Source organism: Polypterus senegalus, chromosome 16, assembly GCF_016835505.1.
Source record: "Polypterus senegalus isolate Bchr_013 chromosome 16, ASM1683550v1, whole genome shotgun sequence".
In the NCBI taxonomy this organism is placed as follows: Eukaryota; Metazoa; Chordata; class Cladistia; order Polypteriformes; family Polypteridae; genus Polypterus; species Polypterus senegalus.
The window spans coordinates 58,370,658-58,390,565 of record NC_053169.1 but is presented as its reverse complement, the minus strand read 5'-3'; the positions used below and the strand labels follow the sequence as shown (position 1 = coordinate 58,390,565).

The following is a 19,908-nucleotide window of genomic DNA, read 5'->3' as shown; positions in this document are numbered from 1 at the left end:
GAAAATCCTTCTTTTATTTCATAGTTAAAAAGTAAACCAGGTCATAATCCTGTGTCTAGTTTTGGAGGTTGATTAGACTCAGCTTCCAAGTTGTTTTTTTGGTAGCTTAACAGTTTTCATGTTTCACAGTTGTCATACATTACAGTATGTTAACAAAAACAAAAAAAGGAAAAAACTTCAGAATGTCTATGCATTGATAGTTTTCTGAACAGGCCTTTTTCCTCTGCTGCATTTCAGGGAGGCAGATAATTTGTGACAGCATTAAACACAAGGCAGAACTCAGACCTGAGATTCAGGACACATGCACAAGCACATTCATCATTGTCTCAGAACATTTAGAGATGCCAGCTAACTGACCAGCACATCTTTGGCATGTGGAAAGAAATCCCAGGTGAGACTGAATGTACACCCTTTACATAGACAGAGAGTAGATTAAAGATTACACCCAGATCAAGAGCCGGTAAGTAAGAGGTAGTAAGAGGTAGTTGGGCAAATGTCTCTGTTTAGAAAGTAGTTCATTTGTAAACCTGTAGTATTAACATTTTTGAAGAACAAATGGAAAGATACATTTTCTCTGTGTAAGCATTTTGTTACAGATGGGTAGTATTTGTAAATGCTAGGCCTATGAAGTTCAAAATACTTTTGTATACTTTGAAGCTATTCATTGTATTCTTCATTTAAATACGCGTATGCTTTAAATCCTCAGTTCAACTGTTGTATCACTGGAATTAAAGCTTAAATTTCAAAGCAATATCATTATAGATCCAACCATTATCCAATATCCTAACACAGGGTCACGGGGTCTCCTGGAGCCAATCCCAGCCAACACAGGACTCAAAGCAGGAACAAATCCCCGGGCAGGGCGCCAGCCCACCACAGTATCATTATAGAGCACATTTTAATTTTAAAGATACTCTTGACCTATTATTTTTAAATTATGGTTTAAACACTAATTAAATATGTAGCCCTGAAAAACTTCATTTTGAAAATGTGAAATATCATTATAGTTTTCCCCATTTATATTTAAGTATGTCCTTTATTAGTAAATGGGAAATCCTGTAATTTTAAGTAAAATCTATCTTTGTGACTTGCAGTGTTTTAATAAGTTAGTGTTAATTTGAAGTTGACTGAAAGCAATTATAGCATAGGAATTCACCAGTATGTCTCTAAAGTGAACAGATTATAGGACAATCCAACTCCTGGCAAAAAAAAAAAATCAAAATAGCTACATATATCTTTAAAGCTTTCACAAGACATTACGTGAGATACGTAGAACTGAAGGGATCACATTCTTCACACATTTCCACTACTCTCTGGGAATTTCGAGACATGTAAATGCAGGTTATGCTGCTTTAAATAGCTGCAAGCTAATCTATTTACCTGGGATGTTTGTAACATGGCCAGATTAATGTTTAGTTTCAAGTTGGCATAGGTACACAAGTTTTCATGAAGGCTGAAATTTCATCTTTGACGGTCGGCTGGAGCTTCAAAGTGACCGCAGCAGTGTAACGAACATTGACGTAGGCATAAAGTTCTTCAACGTCCTTTACTCCCAAATGATTAAACTTTGTAATGGCATGTTGGTCCATTAGATTAGTACAAGTAAGGCTCTACCTCTTTGCTTTACAGAGGAACACGCAGCCGTTCCGCTTACAACATTAGCCCCTCCTCCACGTGGGCGGGCAATCAAATCGTAGGAGGAAGGGGACAGGGAATTTCCCTTAAGTTGGTTGTCTATGCCTGTGCATTTGTTAATCGATTAGTTTATAGCCATATGCACCTTTGTGTGCAGTACAAACTCCTGACTCAGACGTAGCCGTCCTTTTTCTCATCGTTTCTACTCGCTGGAACGCCGACAATGACCGGTGAGTTTTACTCAGAACAAAAACTTTCAAGATTGGCTGTCAAAATTTTATTGGGCAAGTGCATTTCCTGGTTATTTTTTCAGGAAGATAAACTACATAAACCTTGTTTTATTTACTTATCTTGTTAAATTGAGATATAAAACAGTTTGTTGATAATACGCAGTTTTCTGCGCGCCGTGTTTTAAACTGGTCTGTAGAAAAGGACTTTTAACTGTTTTCTCTGTTACACATTATGTTCACAATAATGACATACATTATTACTGTCGAGTTGTTCGTTTTAATATATTTGTGATTACTGCATTTAGTGACGTCTTTTGTTAACCCGTTTTCGTAAAAAAATGTTTCGAGCAGAATTAGACATCCTTTTGGAAGTTGCTGCTTATATTGGACAGGATTCACTGAACACTTTATTAAGCGACTGTACAAATGATTTTATTTTAGTACGTTTCCTTGTCGTTTGCCGGGTAGACTGCCGGGTGCCAGTAACCCAGTTAACTGTGTATACGTTTGGGCATTGTAAATAAAAAGCCTGTTGGTGGAAAAGGGAGACAAAATGTTGCTGTATTATCAGTGTTCATTAAAATCCTGCGCGGTCTCATAATGTGCGCCGAAGAAATACTGTAGTTTAATAGTGATAGAGGAAGTAGTAAAATTCCCAGACTGTGTTTTCTTACTGTTCATTTATACGGATTTTACAAAGTGAGATAAGTAAGCGTGACTTTCATTCATGTGACCGTAAGGGGATTTCAGGGCGAAGAGGAACAGCAATCTGACAGAGACCTTGGTGACCAGTTGTCGCACCACTGATGCGAGACAAGATGTGGGATGTGTGCGGGCGAACGAACGCGTCGTGCATGTGATGCTGCATCCTGGACACCAGAGGATCTACACATCCAGCTGCTGTTCACAGTACTCTTTGAGAGCGATGTGACGTTAAGTGATGAAGCGAAATTTATAAGGTAATTGTTGAGCTGGTTAAAATAAAATCCTCTGAGGTATGCCAGCTCCATATGCCCTAGTCAACTTAGTAATGCAAGCCATGTGGTGATAATACGAAACTTCTCGCGTGCTTATGGACTGCCCTCTGTTGGCTTGTGTTACTGTTTAACAATAATGGTTTGTCACTTCCCAGTCTATAAACCCCGTTCGGCTGGTAGGATGCACTGTTACATTTAGCACTACTTGGCACATGTGGTTTTTAAAACAAACGTACATCTGAAATCGTGAAGGGTGACTTGCGTTCCGGTACGTAAAGTATACTGTAGGTAAGGCTTTATTTCAGAAAATTTGCATTTATGTGCTGTGTGTCTACACTATTGTAAAATTCATTGACAGTAGTCATGGAAAGAAATAGCAAGTCATATACTGTACTGTACCTTTTCCTGTATATTAAACATGCAGTTTTTAACTAGTGGCTTTTAATACAAAGCTCTTAACTAATCTATCATTTGTTTTCCAGTAATGGAATCCATATGTTTTTTAAGATTTTATCACTTTTATTTATTATTAACTTGCTATCAAGCTCAATGTTTAAAGAGCCATTTATTTATATATTTCGGCTGCTCTTCCTTATTGTCCTGTGTTTGGTCCATTGATGGTGGCATATTCACCATTTCTGGGAAAAGCATTATCAGAAAATTAATGGGCTGAGAAATTTTATGAGTCTTTTAAATGGACACATTGGACAGTATTTTGTTCTTTTAAGGATTACTATTTGCTCATTTCCAGAACGTTGTTCAGAACTTCTAATTTGCAAAGATAAATACTCACCAAATACGGAAATGCCCAAGACATTTTCTGCATTTTATATATTTTGAGGTGTTTTGTCAACATAGAAGCAGCTTGTTAATTTTTGAAAGCTTAATCTCAGTTTCATAACTAATGTACAGCTAAAGTAAAGCATTTTGTTACGTAAGGTACCCACCTATTGAAGATGACTGAAAGAAATGTATTGAACTTTTTTCTTCTGTCTTGAATCTTGAGTAAAAATGTCCAGATAATCCTTTTCACGAATACCAACCCAGGGTGCAGTGAAATTTAGCACAGAGAGGTACTTATTAATAAAACAACCCATTGTCAAGGGCTATAGTGGTTAGAGCTGCAGAGTCCTGACACCAGGTACAGACTCGGGGGCTGCCTGTCAGTTTTCCTCCCACCTGCCAGAGACATTGGTCCTGAAGTTCAGGGATCACCTTTGACCTAGTAACCTTGACACAGATAGAGCAGATGCTGATAATGGACAGATGGAAAGTGAGTGGGTGAGACCTAAATAAATGGCAGAGCAATGCAGTTTCTGAATTGTCAGCAATAGCAATGCTTTTAGTTTTCAGCAAGTTATAATGATTGTCATCGGGGGTGACAGTATTCATCTACCCTTTGTTTAAACCCACTCATTCCAATTCAAAGTAGTAGTTAGCCCTGACTGAGATGCAGGTTGACCGGAGGGCACAATGAACACATAGCCACTCTTAGTCATGACAGACTGATGTAGAGTCACTCATCTGTCTAACATGCACATCTTTGTGATGCAGAAAGAAAACTGGAATATTTGGACAAATCCATTGCAACACAGAGTGACTGTGCAAACGCTAATAGTCAGTGGCCAGTCCGGGATATGTATCCACTCTCCTGGGGCCATGCCTCATTGTAACCCAACATTCTTAATGTGTGATGTTTTCTAATAATATACTGGAAATCTACAAGTTACAAATCCTGGCATATATACCAATTCAGCACAGTCCTAAGTTTTTCACAAATTAAAGGTAATAATACAACATCTTTGCATCCTACAAACAATTACATTCTAACTTTAACTTCCCAGCAACACATTTCTTTCACTATCTTCAAATCAGAAACTTTGTTAGACAGAACCTGCCCAATTTTCCTCACCTCCCACCTCCCTCTTTGCAGGAAAAAACATTGCTCAGTTTCAAGGACTTATATATTGCAGAGATGCTGTCTAAAACCATCTTACAGTCCATTCCCTTCAAAGATCCAAGAGGACACTGGGAAAAAGATCTCTCAATTAATATATCAGAAAAGGAGTGGAAAGTAGCAATGCAGAGAATTCACTCGCGCTCCATATGCACAAAGCATACAATTATTCAACTCAAAATAATATATTGAGCACATCTGTCTCGCCTAAAACTCTCCAAAATGTTTCCAGGGCATGATCCAACCTGCGAACGTTGCAACCAAGTCCCAACCTCACTAGGTCACATGTTCTGGGCCTGCACCAAATTAACGTCATTATGGACCAACATTTTTAATTACTTTTCAGACAGCCTTGGTATCACAATCCCTCGTAACCCGTTAACAGCTGTGTTTGGGGTTCTTCCAGAGGGGTTTAAAGTGTAGAAAGACAAACAAATTGTGATTGCCTTTACTTCACTACTGGCATGCACACTTATTTTGCTCAACTGGAAGAATCCGAACTCTCCCCTTTTAAGTCAGTGGGTAACTGATGTTATATATTATTTAAAATTGGAAAAAATCTAATTCTCAGTTAAAGGATCTGTACAGAAATTTTTCAAAACCTGGCAGGATCTAATCAGTAACATTTTAGAATAAGCTCTTAAAGCACCAAGGAAGCAGATTCTTTCCCCATTTCTTTTTTTTTTCTTTTTCTTCTCCATTCATCTATATTCAATTATTAATTTATCTATTTACTTATTTTTTACTAGGTTTAAGTTTTATTCTGCTGCCCATGCTCTTATTCTCAGGGGTGGGATTGATTTGTTTTCAGTCCTATTCTTGTAGAATTTATCTATTTGTATGGAATGTTGTGTGATTTCAATAAAATCAATAAAATAAAAAAATGAAAAAATAAATAAAAGTAATATTAGAAGCTTAACAGCTTGAATGTTTAAATTAGCAAGAAAAGAAAGCCGTGCTTATGGTTGACATTTTTATAGTCATAAAAGACTGCTATCGGAGAAAATAAGGGAGAAAAATAGTTGTATATGTAAAGGATATATTACTGGTGAGGTTCATTTTTGCTTCATACCAGATGCTCCAGCCCCATAGTTATTCTGAGTTTGATTAAATTGGTCTGTAAATATTATTTGATCTTATTATTATTCAGTTCAGCATGAATGGGTAAGCCTGGCATTGTAGTTTTCCATTATCATTGTTAATTTTGCTCATTGATGACTTTAGCACACAGTTGGGAATTGACTCGTACCTTGCTCATGGTGCTGCAAGGATAGGCTGTCACTTCCAGCTCACCCTGTACTGTAAGAATGGGAAGCCGAAAATGAATGGAGGCCTGATGTTTTCAGTCTCTTTTCAGTTATGAGTTTTCTTTTTTTGACTTGCAACAATTCTGACATATGCTCGTTTATATGCAGTAGCAGTCTAAATAAAATACTGAGATAGTACAATTTGGGTAAGACCTTGATTATACATTTTTCTCCATATATCATATTGTTGAGTAGAGAATTTATTTGATTTGTACTTTTTAACCTAAGCTGTGCTTGTCAGATCTTAGTAGGAAGCAGAATCTGACATAGTAAATTGCTATTTTCTCAGGTTAAACAAATCTTCTGTGTGAGCCTTGGTAAAGGAATGGGTTTTCATGACATTAGTGTTATAAATCTAAAAAATATTCATGTAAGAATTGAAGTCATCATTTATGTCCATAAAAATACATGTAAATGTAACACAGGTTACATAAGGTTAGGAAAACGTTTTTGCGTTAAAGACATGCACACCATTAGTCTATTCTTGATAACATCGATGAAAATGCTGTATTGTTCCTCTGCTGTTTCATTGACATGTATGATCATAAATATTTTAGGAGTCTGTAACCTTTTAAAATCTCTGTTATAGTTTTTTTTTTTAATTCATAATTATGCTTAGGTGTTACTGTGGACAATATCAAACTATACTGGGACTGCTTTGTAGTAACTAAAACATAAAGTAGTAGTTTTATTTTGGTATAGCCAATCTGAAGATGGATGCTTATGTGGGATGTTAAGAGATCAGGTATGAAATCCTAAGGCCATGGTACTTATTGTTCAGCAAGAGAGCCACATAGCTAGGCTTACAATATGTCAGATTGGATGGATTGGTGTATGATATTAGTTTGGAAAAATACAATACCAATTTGTAAATTGTAAGTAAATGTATATTTTTATCCCCCCAGTGGCAGTGTACTATTATTTAAGCAGTCCCATAGACGAGCAAAAATCTTTTGTTGTCTCTTGGCTATGTTGGCTGAAGGCTGATTTCTATTTTCCACTCTGGCTGCTCATGTTGTCTTTGCTGTCGGCCTTCATAAAATAGTAAGTTCTTCACGACTAAGTAAATTGAACATAAATGCACCCAGATCTTCTTTCCAGAAATATTCAGATTTATTTGCTGTTAAGGATAAGGAGATAAATGAACCAGATTTGGCAAATCCAGGTTATTGGATTGGCCATTTTTACTGACACCTCAGGCCAAAAAATACATTAAATCTTAAATTCCAGATGAGAGATCAACAACAAGAAAAGTGTTATAAGTAATAGGAGCCATTCAAAAATGAATGAATAAATAAATAAATACCATTGCATTGTAAAGAAAGATATTCTTTTTCTGAGACTGAGAGCTGAGACCACAGACTAGTTAGTCAAAGTGTATTTGTAGAAGTGTTGTAGTACTAGGGTGCTGTACCGTGTTAGCCATTATGAATGTAGTGAAAAGTCAAGCAAAATGACACCTTTTATTGGCGAACTAAAAAGATTACAATATGCAGGCTTTCAATGCAACTCAGGCCCCTTCTTCAGGAAGGATGTAATACAGAAACTGGAGTTCCCTGTGTTTATATATACTCACTAGGACAAGAAACAACAATGGTAAATCTTTAAGTGAGAAATCTTAAATGTAAAAAATCAATAGATTCCTTCAGGCTAGGGTTCATTTAACAAGAGTGAAGGACAATGTATGGAGGTGTTGTAGAAACCAGAGGGCAGATTGTGAATTTAGATTCAAGGATTTGATGGAGTACAAGGTGGGTTGTCATTTTAAGTTTGTCCTCGCTGACCCCAATCATCACATGTCTGTGTTCTGAGTGTGCTGCGTTGGAAAGTGAAACTGTTGAGCTGTTGATGAATGATGGAAGGTAAACTCAGGACAGGACAGGTGTTAGTCACTTCTGGAGTGTGGTGTTTGAGACTAGCAAACAGGGGGCAACATTGTTACATTCACAAGTGTATGTACTGACAAAAAAGGACATCACATTTTGCACACTGATTAGATTCATCCATGTTTTGCACAGTAAGCACGACAATGTCATAACATAGGAACAGGCTGTGGAGCACACGTCTGGGTTGATATAACAGGCAACAAATACGACACTGCAGCTGTCAAGCAGATGTACGTACTTTTCTTGTTTGAATTGGTATTGGCTGCTAAATGTGAATGTTATATTGTCCTATAGTAGAAATACATTATACTGTATAAAGCAAATATTGGCTAGTGTGGGAAAACTAAAGCTGACACATTTGTTAAATGTCATTATTGATTTGTACAGTATGGATCTCTATTTAATCTTTTACTGATAATGTGGCTTCTTCAAGAAAAATCAGTTTGGACCAATGCTATAAGGCTTAGAAATTTCACTGCTGTGATTCACCAAAAGTGTGCTAATTAGAAATTCAGTGTGATCATTGACAAGGAAGTTAGGCAACTCATCCTATCCAGTAGCTATTACTTTTATTGCTACATGTAGTTATTATCTCATTCTCAAACCTGTTAAATCAAATTTAGGGTTATGGGGACAAACGCCTACCTAGGCAGCACTGGTTACAAGGCAGTAACAACCCCAGACAGTGTCTCGGCATGGGTGTGTGCTAAGAACTGTCAAACAGCGGCCATTTGGGAATACCCCTTTAACCTGACCTGCCCGTCTTTGGTGGGGTTTGAGAAAACCCATATAGACATTGTCTAGGTACAGGATTCAAACTTAGGATGTTGGATCTGTGAGGCAGCACCACAACCCACTGTGCCACCATGTTAACTGTTACATGTAATTATAGCTTTTTATTGAAGAGCAGGTTCTTTTTGCTTGTTGGCTACTGTCTACTATGAAGTGCAGTAAGTATTGCTAAGATCTGTCCAAGGCCACGTTGATATTCTAAGTGATTGAGATAGGTTTACTGTCCTTTTCTGGTTGTTTTGTTAATTTCATTTCTAGGCATCCTATTATGTGATTTCTGTTTGTGCTAGAGAAGCGTGAGAAGGAGGCATTGCTTTGAGCTGACCTCTGATTCCTGCAACTGGTTCATGGTGTTCCGTTCACATGTGAAATTTCTAAAAGAGGTTTTACCATTGCTTCTTCATCACCTTTTGAATTCTTGATTATTTGTGGAACGATTATCTTTTTGGACTGAAATTTCAGCCTGATTCAGATGAACTTTAGTTTAATTAAGTTTTTGATTCTTGCTGCAGTAATCATTGTGTTAAAAAAATCTGTCCAGTTTGGTCTCCTCCAATCACTGAATTTTCAACAATTTGTACAAAATATAAAGCACATTTTTAAACAGTTATTTTAATGTTTTCACTCTCTCGTGACATATAGTTCAGTGCAGTTTCTGCCATTTCAGCTGTGGAAGAGTGTATTTTCTTTAATATTTTAAGAAACCATCTTTTGTAAAAGTGCCCTTTCCTTTGGGAAGTTTGGTTTTAGACGATATACAGTATTTTCAAAGGATATGCAGTTATGCTGTGTTTTTGTCATTTCTGAATGACCTATGGACGATTTTTAAATACCTTAAGCATTTGTTTTACCCTCCCACTAACTGGTGATTTCGGTAGCTTTATGTCAGATTTTTTTGAATTTTCATATTTTTTCATTGTGCACTTCTTGTTAAGCAGGCTGCCATATAAGCTCCAGATTCCTGTGGCCATGAACTGGACAGAGTGGGATCAAAAATAAAGAATGGATGAATATATTTTCTAAGATGCTTTAGCATTTTCTTTTAACATTTTAACAATATTACAGTACAGTATATTCTAATTAATATTCAATGTCTCAAAACAACAGTTAAGAAGGTCAAATGCATAGTGTATGCATCCACTGTATATGATCAAATCTGTTTTTTGTTTTTCTCTCAGCACTGCCATTGGTGGTAAGGTCTCCACACCTCCTAGGTAGGTCTAATTATTATTTTAAATCGTATTGCATTTGTCCAGTTTCTTTTGCCGTGGTGTCCCATAGATTTATATTTGTGTAATGTGTCTTGTGTTATGGTCTATGATTCGTGTGCATATGTTTGCACATGCATATTAATGCATATTATTTATTTATATACAGTATAGAGTGCTTGATGGGTGGGGTCAGAGCCTTATACAGCAGAACTGGGTGCAAAGCCAAAAAAAATCCTTATATAAGACATATAATATATATTTAAACTCAGCAATTTATGTGATTTTTTTTTTTAATACATTTATATTACTTGCAAAAGTCAATAAGTAAAATGAAGCTTTTAACTAGATTAGTGACCAAGTCACTTGGGAGACTGACATTTCTTGGTACTTGCCATTCATTCATGATCTTAATTTGCATAATAACCACAATCTTAAGTTTATTTCTCACAAACTTTCTTTCATGAATAATTTAGTTTCAGTGTGGTGAATATCATGTCTACTTGTGGATCTTCTTGAAAGTACCCCTGTACCAAGAGCAATTTCAATCGGGTCAAATTATGTAAAAATGTTATCTTTGATAAACAGAGCACACAGTGAGGATGAAAAAAAAGAACAAGCAACTACAAAGTAAGCAGACTATGAAAATATCCAAAGCAACTGTGGACTGGCCTCCACTGGCTACAAACCACTTTCATACACAAAAGACCACGACACTGACATTGAATCCTCCACTTACCTCCTGTCTGTCTCACTCTCTCTCAGTCTGCTTCTGTTAGTTCTCTGCTTTTCCCAGAATTCTCCCCAAGTCTGTAATCTTTAGGCCTCTGGCTGTCAGGATATTGTAATGACCTGCCTCCCAAACCCCTTTATGACTTAACCCCAGAATCACTTTGAGGTTCAGTGAGGCCCTATTTGTCTCAGGGACAACAGATTGGAACTCACCTTAGCAGCCTATGGAGCTTCTGCTTGCTTGAGTCTTTTGCCACAGACAAAGAGTAGGATTGTCAAAGAAAATCCTCAGCTACCTTTTTTTTTTTTGGGTACTTGTGTTGCCATCTCTGCTTTTTCTTTCTGGCCCTTAATGCTCTGCAAGGGAAGGTCAGTGATCAGTGCAACTACTTGTGTTTCCTTGCTGTCAGTTTCACGATAAAACATTTGTTTTCATCCAGTGCACCTTTCTGTAATGCCTCCTGCCATATTCCTTTCTGGTACATACAGCAGGGTTTAGTGCACCGTAGTGATGTCTTAGTTTTAGTCTTGGCAGAATAATACAGACCATTTTGCTTGCCTTAATGCTTGAAGTATCAAAAATAAAACAAGTAAGTTGGAGGTATATGTAGCAGAGCATAATTATGATATTACTGCAATAGCATAAACCTGGCCAAATAAAAGGATGGCGACGAATATAACATATAGGGATACACATTTTTAGGAAGGATAGACAACAGAAAAGGAGATGGGGTTCCTGTTTATGTCAAACAGAACTTAAATGCAAGTCCTATTCAGTTGGACGATAAGCCATACCATAGGGAGGACTTGTGGCTTTGTCTGAAAAGCATTAGGCTTTATTTGGGAGTGTGTTATAAACCACCCAATGCAGACAGTAATTACAATAAAAATCTTTTTGGTACTATTAAAAAGGGGAATATTATAGTCATGGAGGTCTTTAATTACCAGAATATTAACTGGAATAACCTGTCAAATAGTGGAGCACAAGAACAGAGGTTTTTTGAAGTGACTGTTTTTTAACACAGCATGTTAAAGCACCAAGCCTATCAAAATATTGTATTTTTTTTAATGATCAGGATAGAGTTGAGGGTGTAGAGGTGATTGAATCACTGTGGTCAAGTGACCATAATATAATATATTTATCAGTGTTTTAGAAGGATATGGGTGCAAAGACTAAAACTGTTGAGTTTAACTTTGGTAGGGCAAATTTTGAGCAGATGCGGCTAAGTCTAATGAGGATGGGATGGGCTAAACTTTTTAGCATGAAGACAGCTGAGGAGCAGTGGAACAGGTTTAAAAACTATTTACGTATAATGCAGGACAGGGGCATACCTACATTTGGAATTAGTAAGAAATAAAAGAGTTGAAAAAAGAAGCTGCCAAGGAAGAAATAGCTGTATTATGCGTATAAGAGTAATAACTCCAATGTGAATCTTGGGGCTCATGAGGGAAGCCATTAAAGAGGATATTACGGAGGCTAAAAAGGCAGTTAAGAAGAATATAGCAGATAAGGCAAAAGACTACCCAAAGAGATTCTTTTAGTATTTTAGAAGTAAAAGAAAAGTCAAGGAGGAGGTGAAGTATATCAAAAATAGTAAAGGGGAATTAAAAAATACAGACAGTGAAATAGCAGATGTTCTAAAGTCACATTTTTCTGAGGTCTTCACATGTGAGGAAGTAGATGACCTCCTCACAGTAAACTGTTATGAACTGCTATGAGGTGGTGAGTGATTTGAAAATTATAGAGGGAGAAAGACTGCTCAGATTAAATAGACTGAAATCAAACGAATCACCAGAACCAGATAAATATTTACCCTCGAGTTCTTAAGGAGGTTAACGAGTACAAATATCAACACTTTACACATATTTTTAGGAAGCCTCTACGCACTGGGGAAATTCTGAGTAGACTGGAAAATGGCAAGTATTATCCTGGTATATAAAAAGGGTAACCAGGCAGATCCAAACAACTACTATATAGGCCAGTACGATTAATGTGCATCACAAGAAAATGAATGGAAGGAATCATTAAGGATAAGATTGAGCAACACCTGGCAAAAGAAGGAGTTTTACTGAACAGTCAGCATGAGTTCAGAAGAGGGAGATCGAGTTTTACTAACATGCTGGAATTATTTGAGGAAGCAACAAAAGAGTATGATCAAAGTGAAGCATATGATATTATTTATCTTGACTTTCAGAAAGCATTTGATAAATTGCATCACATGAGAGGTTTGGTATCAAACTAAAAAGTGGGAGTTCTGGGTGTTGTTTGTAGATGGATGCAGAATTGGCTCAGAGACAGTAAGCAGAGGGAGATGGTTCAAGGAACCCTATTAGAATTGGCTGATGTTAAGAGTGGTGTTCCACAGGTGTCAGTTCTAGGGCTAGTGCTATTTTTAATACATATAAATGATTTGGATAGGAATATAAGTAATAAGGTGGTAAAGATTACAGATGAAACCAAGATAGGTAGATTGATAGATAAGTTAAATCTGTTGAATCATTACAGAAGGACTTGGACAGCACATAGGTCAGGTCAGGTTGGGAAACATGCATACAGTGCATTGACGCACCCATCACACAGTGAAACAGCTCGGGATCCTGGTTGGCAACCACCCAATTGGACATGGCAGTCCAGTCCCACCTTCTGGAAATGACCCTCTATCTGCTGCAGCCAGGTATTAGGTAAGCATCCCCTTGGCCTGGTCCAGCCACTTGGTTCCTCAACAATGAGGATCCTGCAAGCCAGACCAACCTCGGGGAATCGCGCCACATGGCCGTAGTGCTGTAACTGACGCTCCTTCCAAATGCAGGTAATGTGCCTCATTTGGGACTCCATGAGCAACCACTCATTCGACACAAAGTCAAACCTGTGGTATCCAAGGATTCTCTGAAGAGACAAAGTACTCAATTAGTCCGGTCTTTGTCTCAGGTCACTAAATAGTAGGTGAGCAGGTGACCACAGATCCTATTGAGGATGACCCTAAGCAAGGACCTTACCCAGCACTGAGAGCAGTGTTATTCCCCTGTAGTTGCTGCAATTCAGGTGATCACCCTTCCTATTCCAGATAGGATTGACAAGTCCCGTTTTCCAGTCAGTTGTGATGACGCCTATCTCCTAAATGGATGCAAATATTGCTTGCAGTGCCAGGAGGACAGCCTTACCACCAGTCTGGAGAAGTTCACCCCGGATACCACAGATCTCTGCAGCCTTCCCTACCTTCAGCTGGTTCACCGCCTCTGCAAACTCAGTGGGATTGGGTGGTTGGAGGATCAGCCTCAAGAACCATGGGCCCAAAGATATCCAATGTCCTAGTGGGAGGATCAGCTTTAAACTGCTGCTCAAAGTAGCCAGGCCAGCGGGTCACAACTGCAGTGTCATCCATAAGGACTGTTCCATCAGCCACCCTGACTGCGACTCTCCAAGGAACAGATTTGGATGTGCATAATGCTTCGATTCCTCTGTAAGCAGAATGTGGATCACTAGACCATAGATGGTGTGTCACTTGCTCACAGATTCCTCTAACAAAGCCTCCTTAACTCCTCATCTGCCCTCAGAGCCCTCGCAGCCGTCCTTCTCATTTCCCGGTACAGACTGGAGTTGCCATCTAGCCATGCGCTGCGACGCCTCTCAATGATAACCAGGATACCCTGCAAGAGAAAACATTTCCTTCTGGGAACATCGGTAACACCAACACAACCTTCAGTGACATTCAATGTCTTGTTACAGAAGGTTTCCCACATCACATTAGGATTGGCAGTCGCCCCCAAATCCGTAAGTTTCTCACACAAACTGAGTGCAGATTTGTCAGAAACAGCCTGATCTTGGAGTCTGGCCAGGTCCAGCCTAAGTTTCCTAGTAGGTGGTAGCAACAACAAGTCTGTGGTCAGAATTCACAAACTGGGCACTTCTGTAGATCCTGAAGTTTTGGAAGAGCCTCCAACATCTGCCCACAAGAATGTGATCGATCTCCTTCACCACACCACCAGTATTGGAGTACCAAGTCCAACCATGTGGCTCCTGGTGCTGGAACCAGGATCCAGCGATTCACAGCCCTTGACTTTTTGCAAAGTCAAGTAGTACTAGGGTGTTGTACCATGTTAGCCATTATGAATGTAGAGAAAAGCCACCATGTTCACCAAAACCACGGGGACCAAGACAATCCTCATAGCCAGCACTGCCCGTGCCAGTGGCTGATTTGAAGTCAACCATCACCAGTGTCACCTCGTGGGCACCCACCAAGCACCAAGCAAAGTTGAAAGTAAAATGTCTCCCTCACCAAGACATTACTCACAGTGGTCAGAGCGTACACTGAGACAACAGACAAGGCACTGAGAGAGTGCCATAATCTGAGTCCTATAATGCATTCGTTGAAAGGAGTGACATTGGAGGCCATTGGAAGAAGCCGATCCGCTACAGCAACAGCGACTCCCTGAATATGACAGCCATCAGAGTGACCTGACCAATAAGAGATATACCCACCTACAGAGATCTGGTCAGTCCCAGGTATGCTCACCCAGAGAGTGACACCACTGAAATGCTGAGCTTACACAGCTCCTCCAATAGCAGCGGAAGATGATCATCATGCCAGAAAGTCAAGATGTTCCGTGCTCTTACCCAGATGGGCCGCCTCAAATTGGGACCTGAGTGCTGCTGTGCAGCGGGCGACGCCTCAGTGTCGTGTTGTTCTAACAGTTCTGATCCCCAACAGGTCTGACCCCATTGGCTCTCCGATGGTTTTGACAATTTTGGTAATGGGGCTCCCGAGGGCTTTTCCCATATCCTCTTCATAATGCAAACAGCCCTCCCTATGGGCAGCTGCAGCAGAGCTACTCCTGCGGATAGCAGAAAAGAGTCCTTTCTGTCATCTCAGAGCTGTGTGAATTTTTTTAGTGTGGCTAGAGTGCCAATCATGCCACCAACCCCCATGATTTCCCAGTAAGTTTAATAGGGCCTGATGCAGTTTAACATCATACCCAGGACATAATTTGTGGCAGATTTGACGGAAGTAAAAATGTTAGGTTTTAATAAACCAATGGGAGGTCTGAAAATCAAAAGCACACCATGTGTATTAATGCTTAAATAGTATTCTGCATTTGCTGTACATATTTGGCCTCCAGGCTACAAAAAGGACATAGTAGCACTAGAAAAAGTACAGAGAAAAGCGACTTGGCTGATTACAGGGAATGAATTATGAACCTTTTCAATTTAAGCAAAGAAAGATATAAAGGAAACATGACTGAAGTGTTTAAAATTATGAATGGAATTAGGACTTTGAATCAAGACTTCTACTTTAAAATGAGTTCATCAAGAACACAAGGACACAGATGGAAACTTGATAAGGGTAAATTTTGCACAAACATTGGGAAATTTTTCTTTACACAGAGAACCACAGATACATGGAATAAGCTACCAAGTAGTGTGTTAGACAGTGGGACTTTAGAAACTTACAAATTCATACTTAATGTTATTTTAGAAAACTTAATGTTATGTTAGAAGAATTAAATTGATAGGAGTGGGAAACATTGTTGGGCTAAATGGCCTGTTCTCATCTAGATTGTTCTAATGTTCTAATCTCTGTCAGAGCCAACTTCTTTTCCAATATGGGGTTTGTCCGTAATTGTTGCCACAGCATTTAAGCTGTTTTCTCATTACTCACAAAGAATGTATTCAGATAGTAGGAATTAAATATAAAGGGGTGGTACAGGTTTGCTATGCTGCATTACCGTTAAAGGGTCCTAGGTTCAACTCCTGTTAAGCTCCCTGATTGTGTGTAGTTTACATATTCTCTCAGTGACCATGTGAATCTTTTATTGATACTACAGTTTCTTTATTCTTTAGTCTTTACATCTCAAAGACTATTCTTTTAGTTTAGAATTCGTGACTTTAAATTGCACTGCCATGATTGATCGTAGGTGCAGCTGACTAGCAAGCCATTCCGGACAGGTTCTGTTTTGCATCTAGTACTGTCAGAACAAATTCTAGGTTTCCAAAACCCTTTATTAAAACAGGCAGGTTTTGAAACGGGATTAATATACCATTCAGCAGACAGTATAACGTATTGTCTCAATGAACAGGTTTCACTATTATTTTGATAAACTGTTATTTTGCTACTATATGTTTATTATTGCTATTATGCAGTTTGTTTGTTTTTTCTAACAGTCACCTCCTTTGTTTTTAGGTGGGGAGCCACATGCTCAAATTCATGAGGAGCCTCGGCAAAGGGGCATGAGATTTCGATATAAATGTGAAGGCCGATCAGCAGGTAGCATACCAGGAGAGCGCAGCACAGACAACAACAGATCATACCCCAGCATACAGGTACAGAGAAGGCAATTGGACTTCTTGTTTGTATTCAGGACACTATTGTCTGTTTTGGCAGTATGATAATTAATACAATATTTGTAACTGTAGGACAAAATAAAGTGTTTTGGAATCCCAAAAAAAAAATGATGTGGTTTACAACAAATATATTGAAGAAAAAGTAAAAAATAGAGTAACTTGTACTCTATTTCTAAAACCTAGATGTGAAAATATGTGCAACCTAGCCAGTTTATTGCATATGGATATACTTGGTCGCATTGCTTTTTCACATTTTGTTACTGATGCAAACTAAATTTGAAATATATTTCCATGTAGTTTTGTTCTTAACACAGTTTGCAGTATCTTTAAAGAAGAATGAAGATTCTGTTTTCAACCCTATAGAATTTAAAATAAACAGTGCCATGACAGTAAATATTTATTTTTTAGACTTGACAAACTGAGCTCTTGTGCAAGTCATGTCTATGTTTGAGCTAAACTTGTGAAATGTCATTTCTTTCACATGAGTTCACATATAAACTTGTCTTTATAAAATCACATTTTGACAATTCATTTCAGAGTAGAAATTTTGCTTACTAGATCATGGACTTCTGCTTACAACTTCTTGATTGTTTGTATTAGATAGATAATTGGGAGGGGGGGTTACAAAAAAAAAACTTTTGAAAACTGTTGAAAAATCACAGGAGCACACAATGTATTTAAATGGAAAGTCCCAGAGTAAAGAAACAGTCTTGGAGGGCATTTGTCAGACAAGTCAATAAAAATCTATTGAACATCCTTACAGAAGTTCTGTGGCTGAGCTGGAGAACATGTATAGAGTAAATTGATTGTATATCGGAGATTGATCTCTGCAGTACTTTAAAGATTAAAATTAAAGCCACTAATGGTAGATTGCTAGGATGAGGTGACTATCAAGAATATCCATGTCTTACCAGGCTTGTCATTCATATTTTGGGGGTGATTTTCTGTGGCAGGGACCTAATACTTATCAAGTGAGAAAGGACACTGAGCGGAGGCAAATAGAAGCAAATTATTCATACAAAAGGTTCAAGTTTACAATTACTCTGTTTTACAACTCAGGAGAGTTTGTTCAATTCTGTAATGAATATTGGGAAAACATGTCTTGTCTATCTGTGCAAAGGTCATGGAGGCATAAACAAGAAGACTAAATTTTGCAGTTGCTCTCAGATTGTATTCTATATAGCCTAAAGTATGGGGTAAATACTTAAAACAATTAAATTATACAGAATATATTAATGCTTAAGCAATATTATGCATATGCTGTTCAGCTCAAAGAGTTCACAATTATTTTATGCGTCAATGTATTTATTTGTTTCTTTTAACATGCCTTCCCCCCATGCAGTGTGTCATGGAAAGCTTGTTTTATATGTGTAATTTTCCATCTCTTGGGCATAGTACCAAAGCATTATTTGTATCCTGTAGCAAATACTTGTAAGACATGTGGCATTTACAGAGTGCATCCCACCACATTTGACAACATAGTACCTGTTACAGGTAAAATGATTATTTTGGATTACCACATTGCTGCACCCATCACATGACAAACCAACTCGGGATCCCAGATTAGGACCCGAGTGCAGCCATACAACGAGTGACACCTCGGCACCACACTAGTTCAGATGGAGTGGATCAGTGTGAGGTTTTTATGGTGCCTGGAGTGCCAATTCTGCCACCAACCCCAATAGGCATTGTTTATAAAACAGGAAACCATGTCAATAACTGCAGATGTAATCAATAGTATATACCTGAAATGAACAATTCTTTTTTTAACAACAACCTTAATATTGTGTTGTTTGAAATTTGTTTGATAATAATAAACATAAAAAGGAAAATGTACAACTGTAAATTGAAGAACAAGGATGAAACTGTGTTTGCACAAGTGGATAGAACAACAAGAAGAATTGAATTCTTTTGATAGTTAAAGCCGAGCAGACTGTTAATTTTGAACATCTCTATAGTAATCAGTAAACGGGTCTCACAAAATGAAGAGCAGTAGTTCTTAAGTTCAGTTCTGGGGATCCCCATGGCTTGATGTTTTTATTCCAACCAATTGCACAATCATTTCATCCTTTTTTTAACTTAAACTGATCTCTTTGTCTAGTAAGCTACTTTTTTATTCTTTTTTTTAAAGAAATTCTGAAATGTTGGTATTTTTGCTCATGTTTCTTTTGCCATTTTCTTTGTAATTCACCCTCTTCTACAAAGTTTACTAACTTAATTACATGCAAAAGCCAATAACGCTGAAGGCTAAAGGGGAGCAATTGCAGTACTTCAGTGCCATATTAGCTTGTCTGCTCATTTATAAGAAAAAAATCAAAACAGGCAGACTAGTGGAAATGGCAGTGAAGTAATTCTTCAGCTTTAGCGCTCAGTATTGTTTGTGTCTGTGTCTGCATAACTCCCTGCTAATCATTAGCATTTGGTTACAATTAAGAAGCAAACTCCGCAGAAGAGGGTACATTCAAAGGAAAACATTAAAAGAGACGTAAGCATTTAAAGCAAACAATACACGTATTTATAAAATTCTTAGAAGTATTTGTGAGCCAGATAAGTTTGAAATTAGTTCATTAAAAAGAATGATGCACTGAATGTTAAACTGTATGGAATAAAAACCTGTAGCCATGGAGTCCCCCCAGGACTGAACTTAAAAACCAGCACCCCTTTTTAATATTGCAGGAGTATAAAATGCTTACAAAAAAAGTATTTTTCTGTATACCCTGGGAAGCCCCAATATGTTTGCATTTCAGCTCTGCTGCCTTCATAAGTTACACATACAGTATGATTTAGATAGATAGATAGATACTTTATTAATCCCAAGGGGAAATTCACAACTTAATTCACAAA

The 19,908-nt window shown here is 37.9% G+C and overlaps 1 protein-coding gene across 2 annotated transcripts in view; it reads left to right on the top strand.

The window, feature by feature from the left end:
• Positions 1-1,705: 1,705 nt before the first annotated feature.
• rel (v-rel avian reticuloendotheliosis viral oncogene homolog) overlaps positions 1,706-19,908 on the top strand; it is a 36,751-nt gene continuing 18,548 nt past the window's right edge. Inside the window, exons 1-3 of one of the 2 annotated variants that reach the window (XM_039738878.1) lie at positions 1,706-1,865; positions 9,963-9,998; positions 16,904-17,043. In XM_039738878.1, the coding sequence (XP_039594812.1) occupies positions 1,859-1,865; positions 9,963-9,998; positions 16,904-17,043 (183 nt within the window). In that variant the 5' untranslated portion in view covers positions 1,706-1,858. The remainder of the gene's footprint in view (positions 1,866-9,962; positions 9,999-16,903; positions 17,044-19,908) is intronic. The other variant, XM_039738879.1, reaches the window with a different exon arrangement.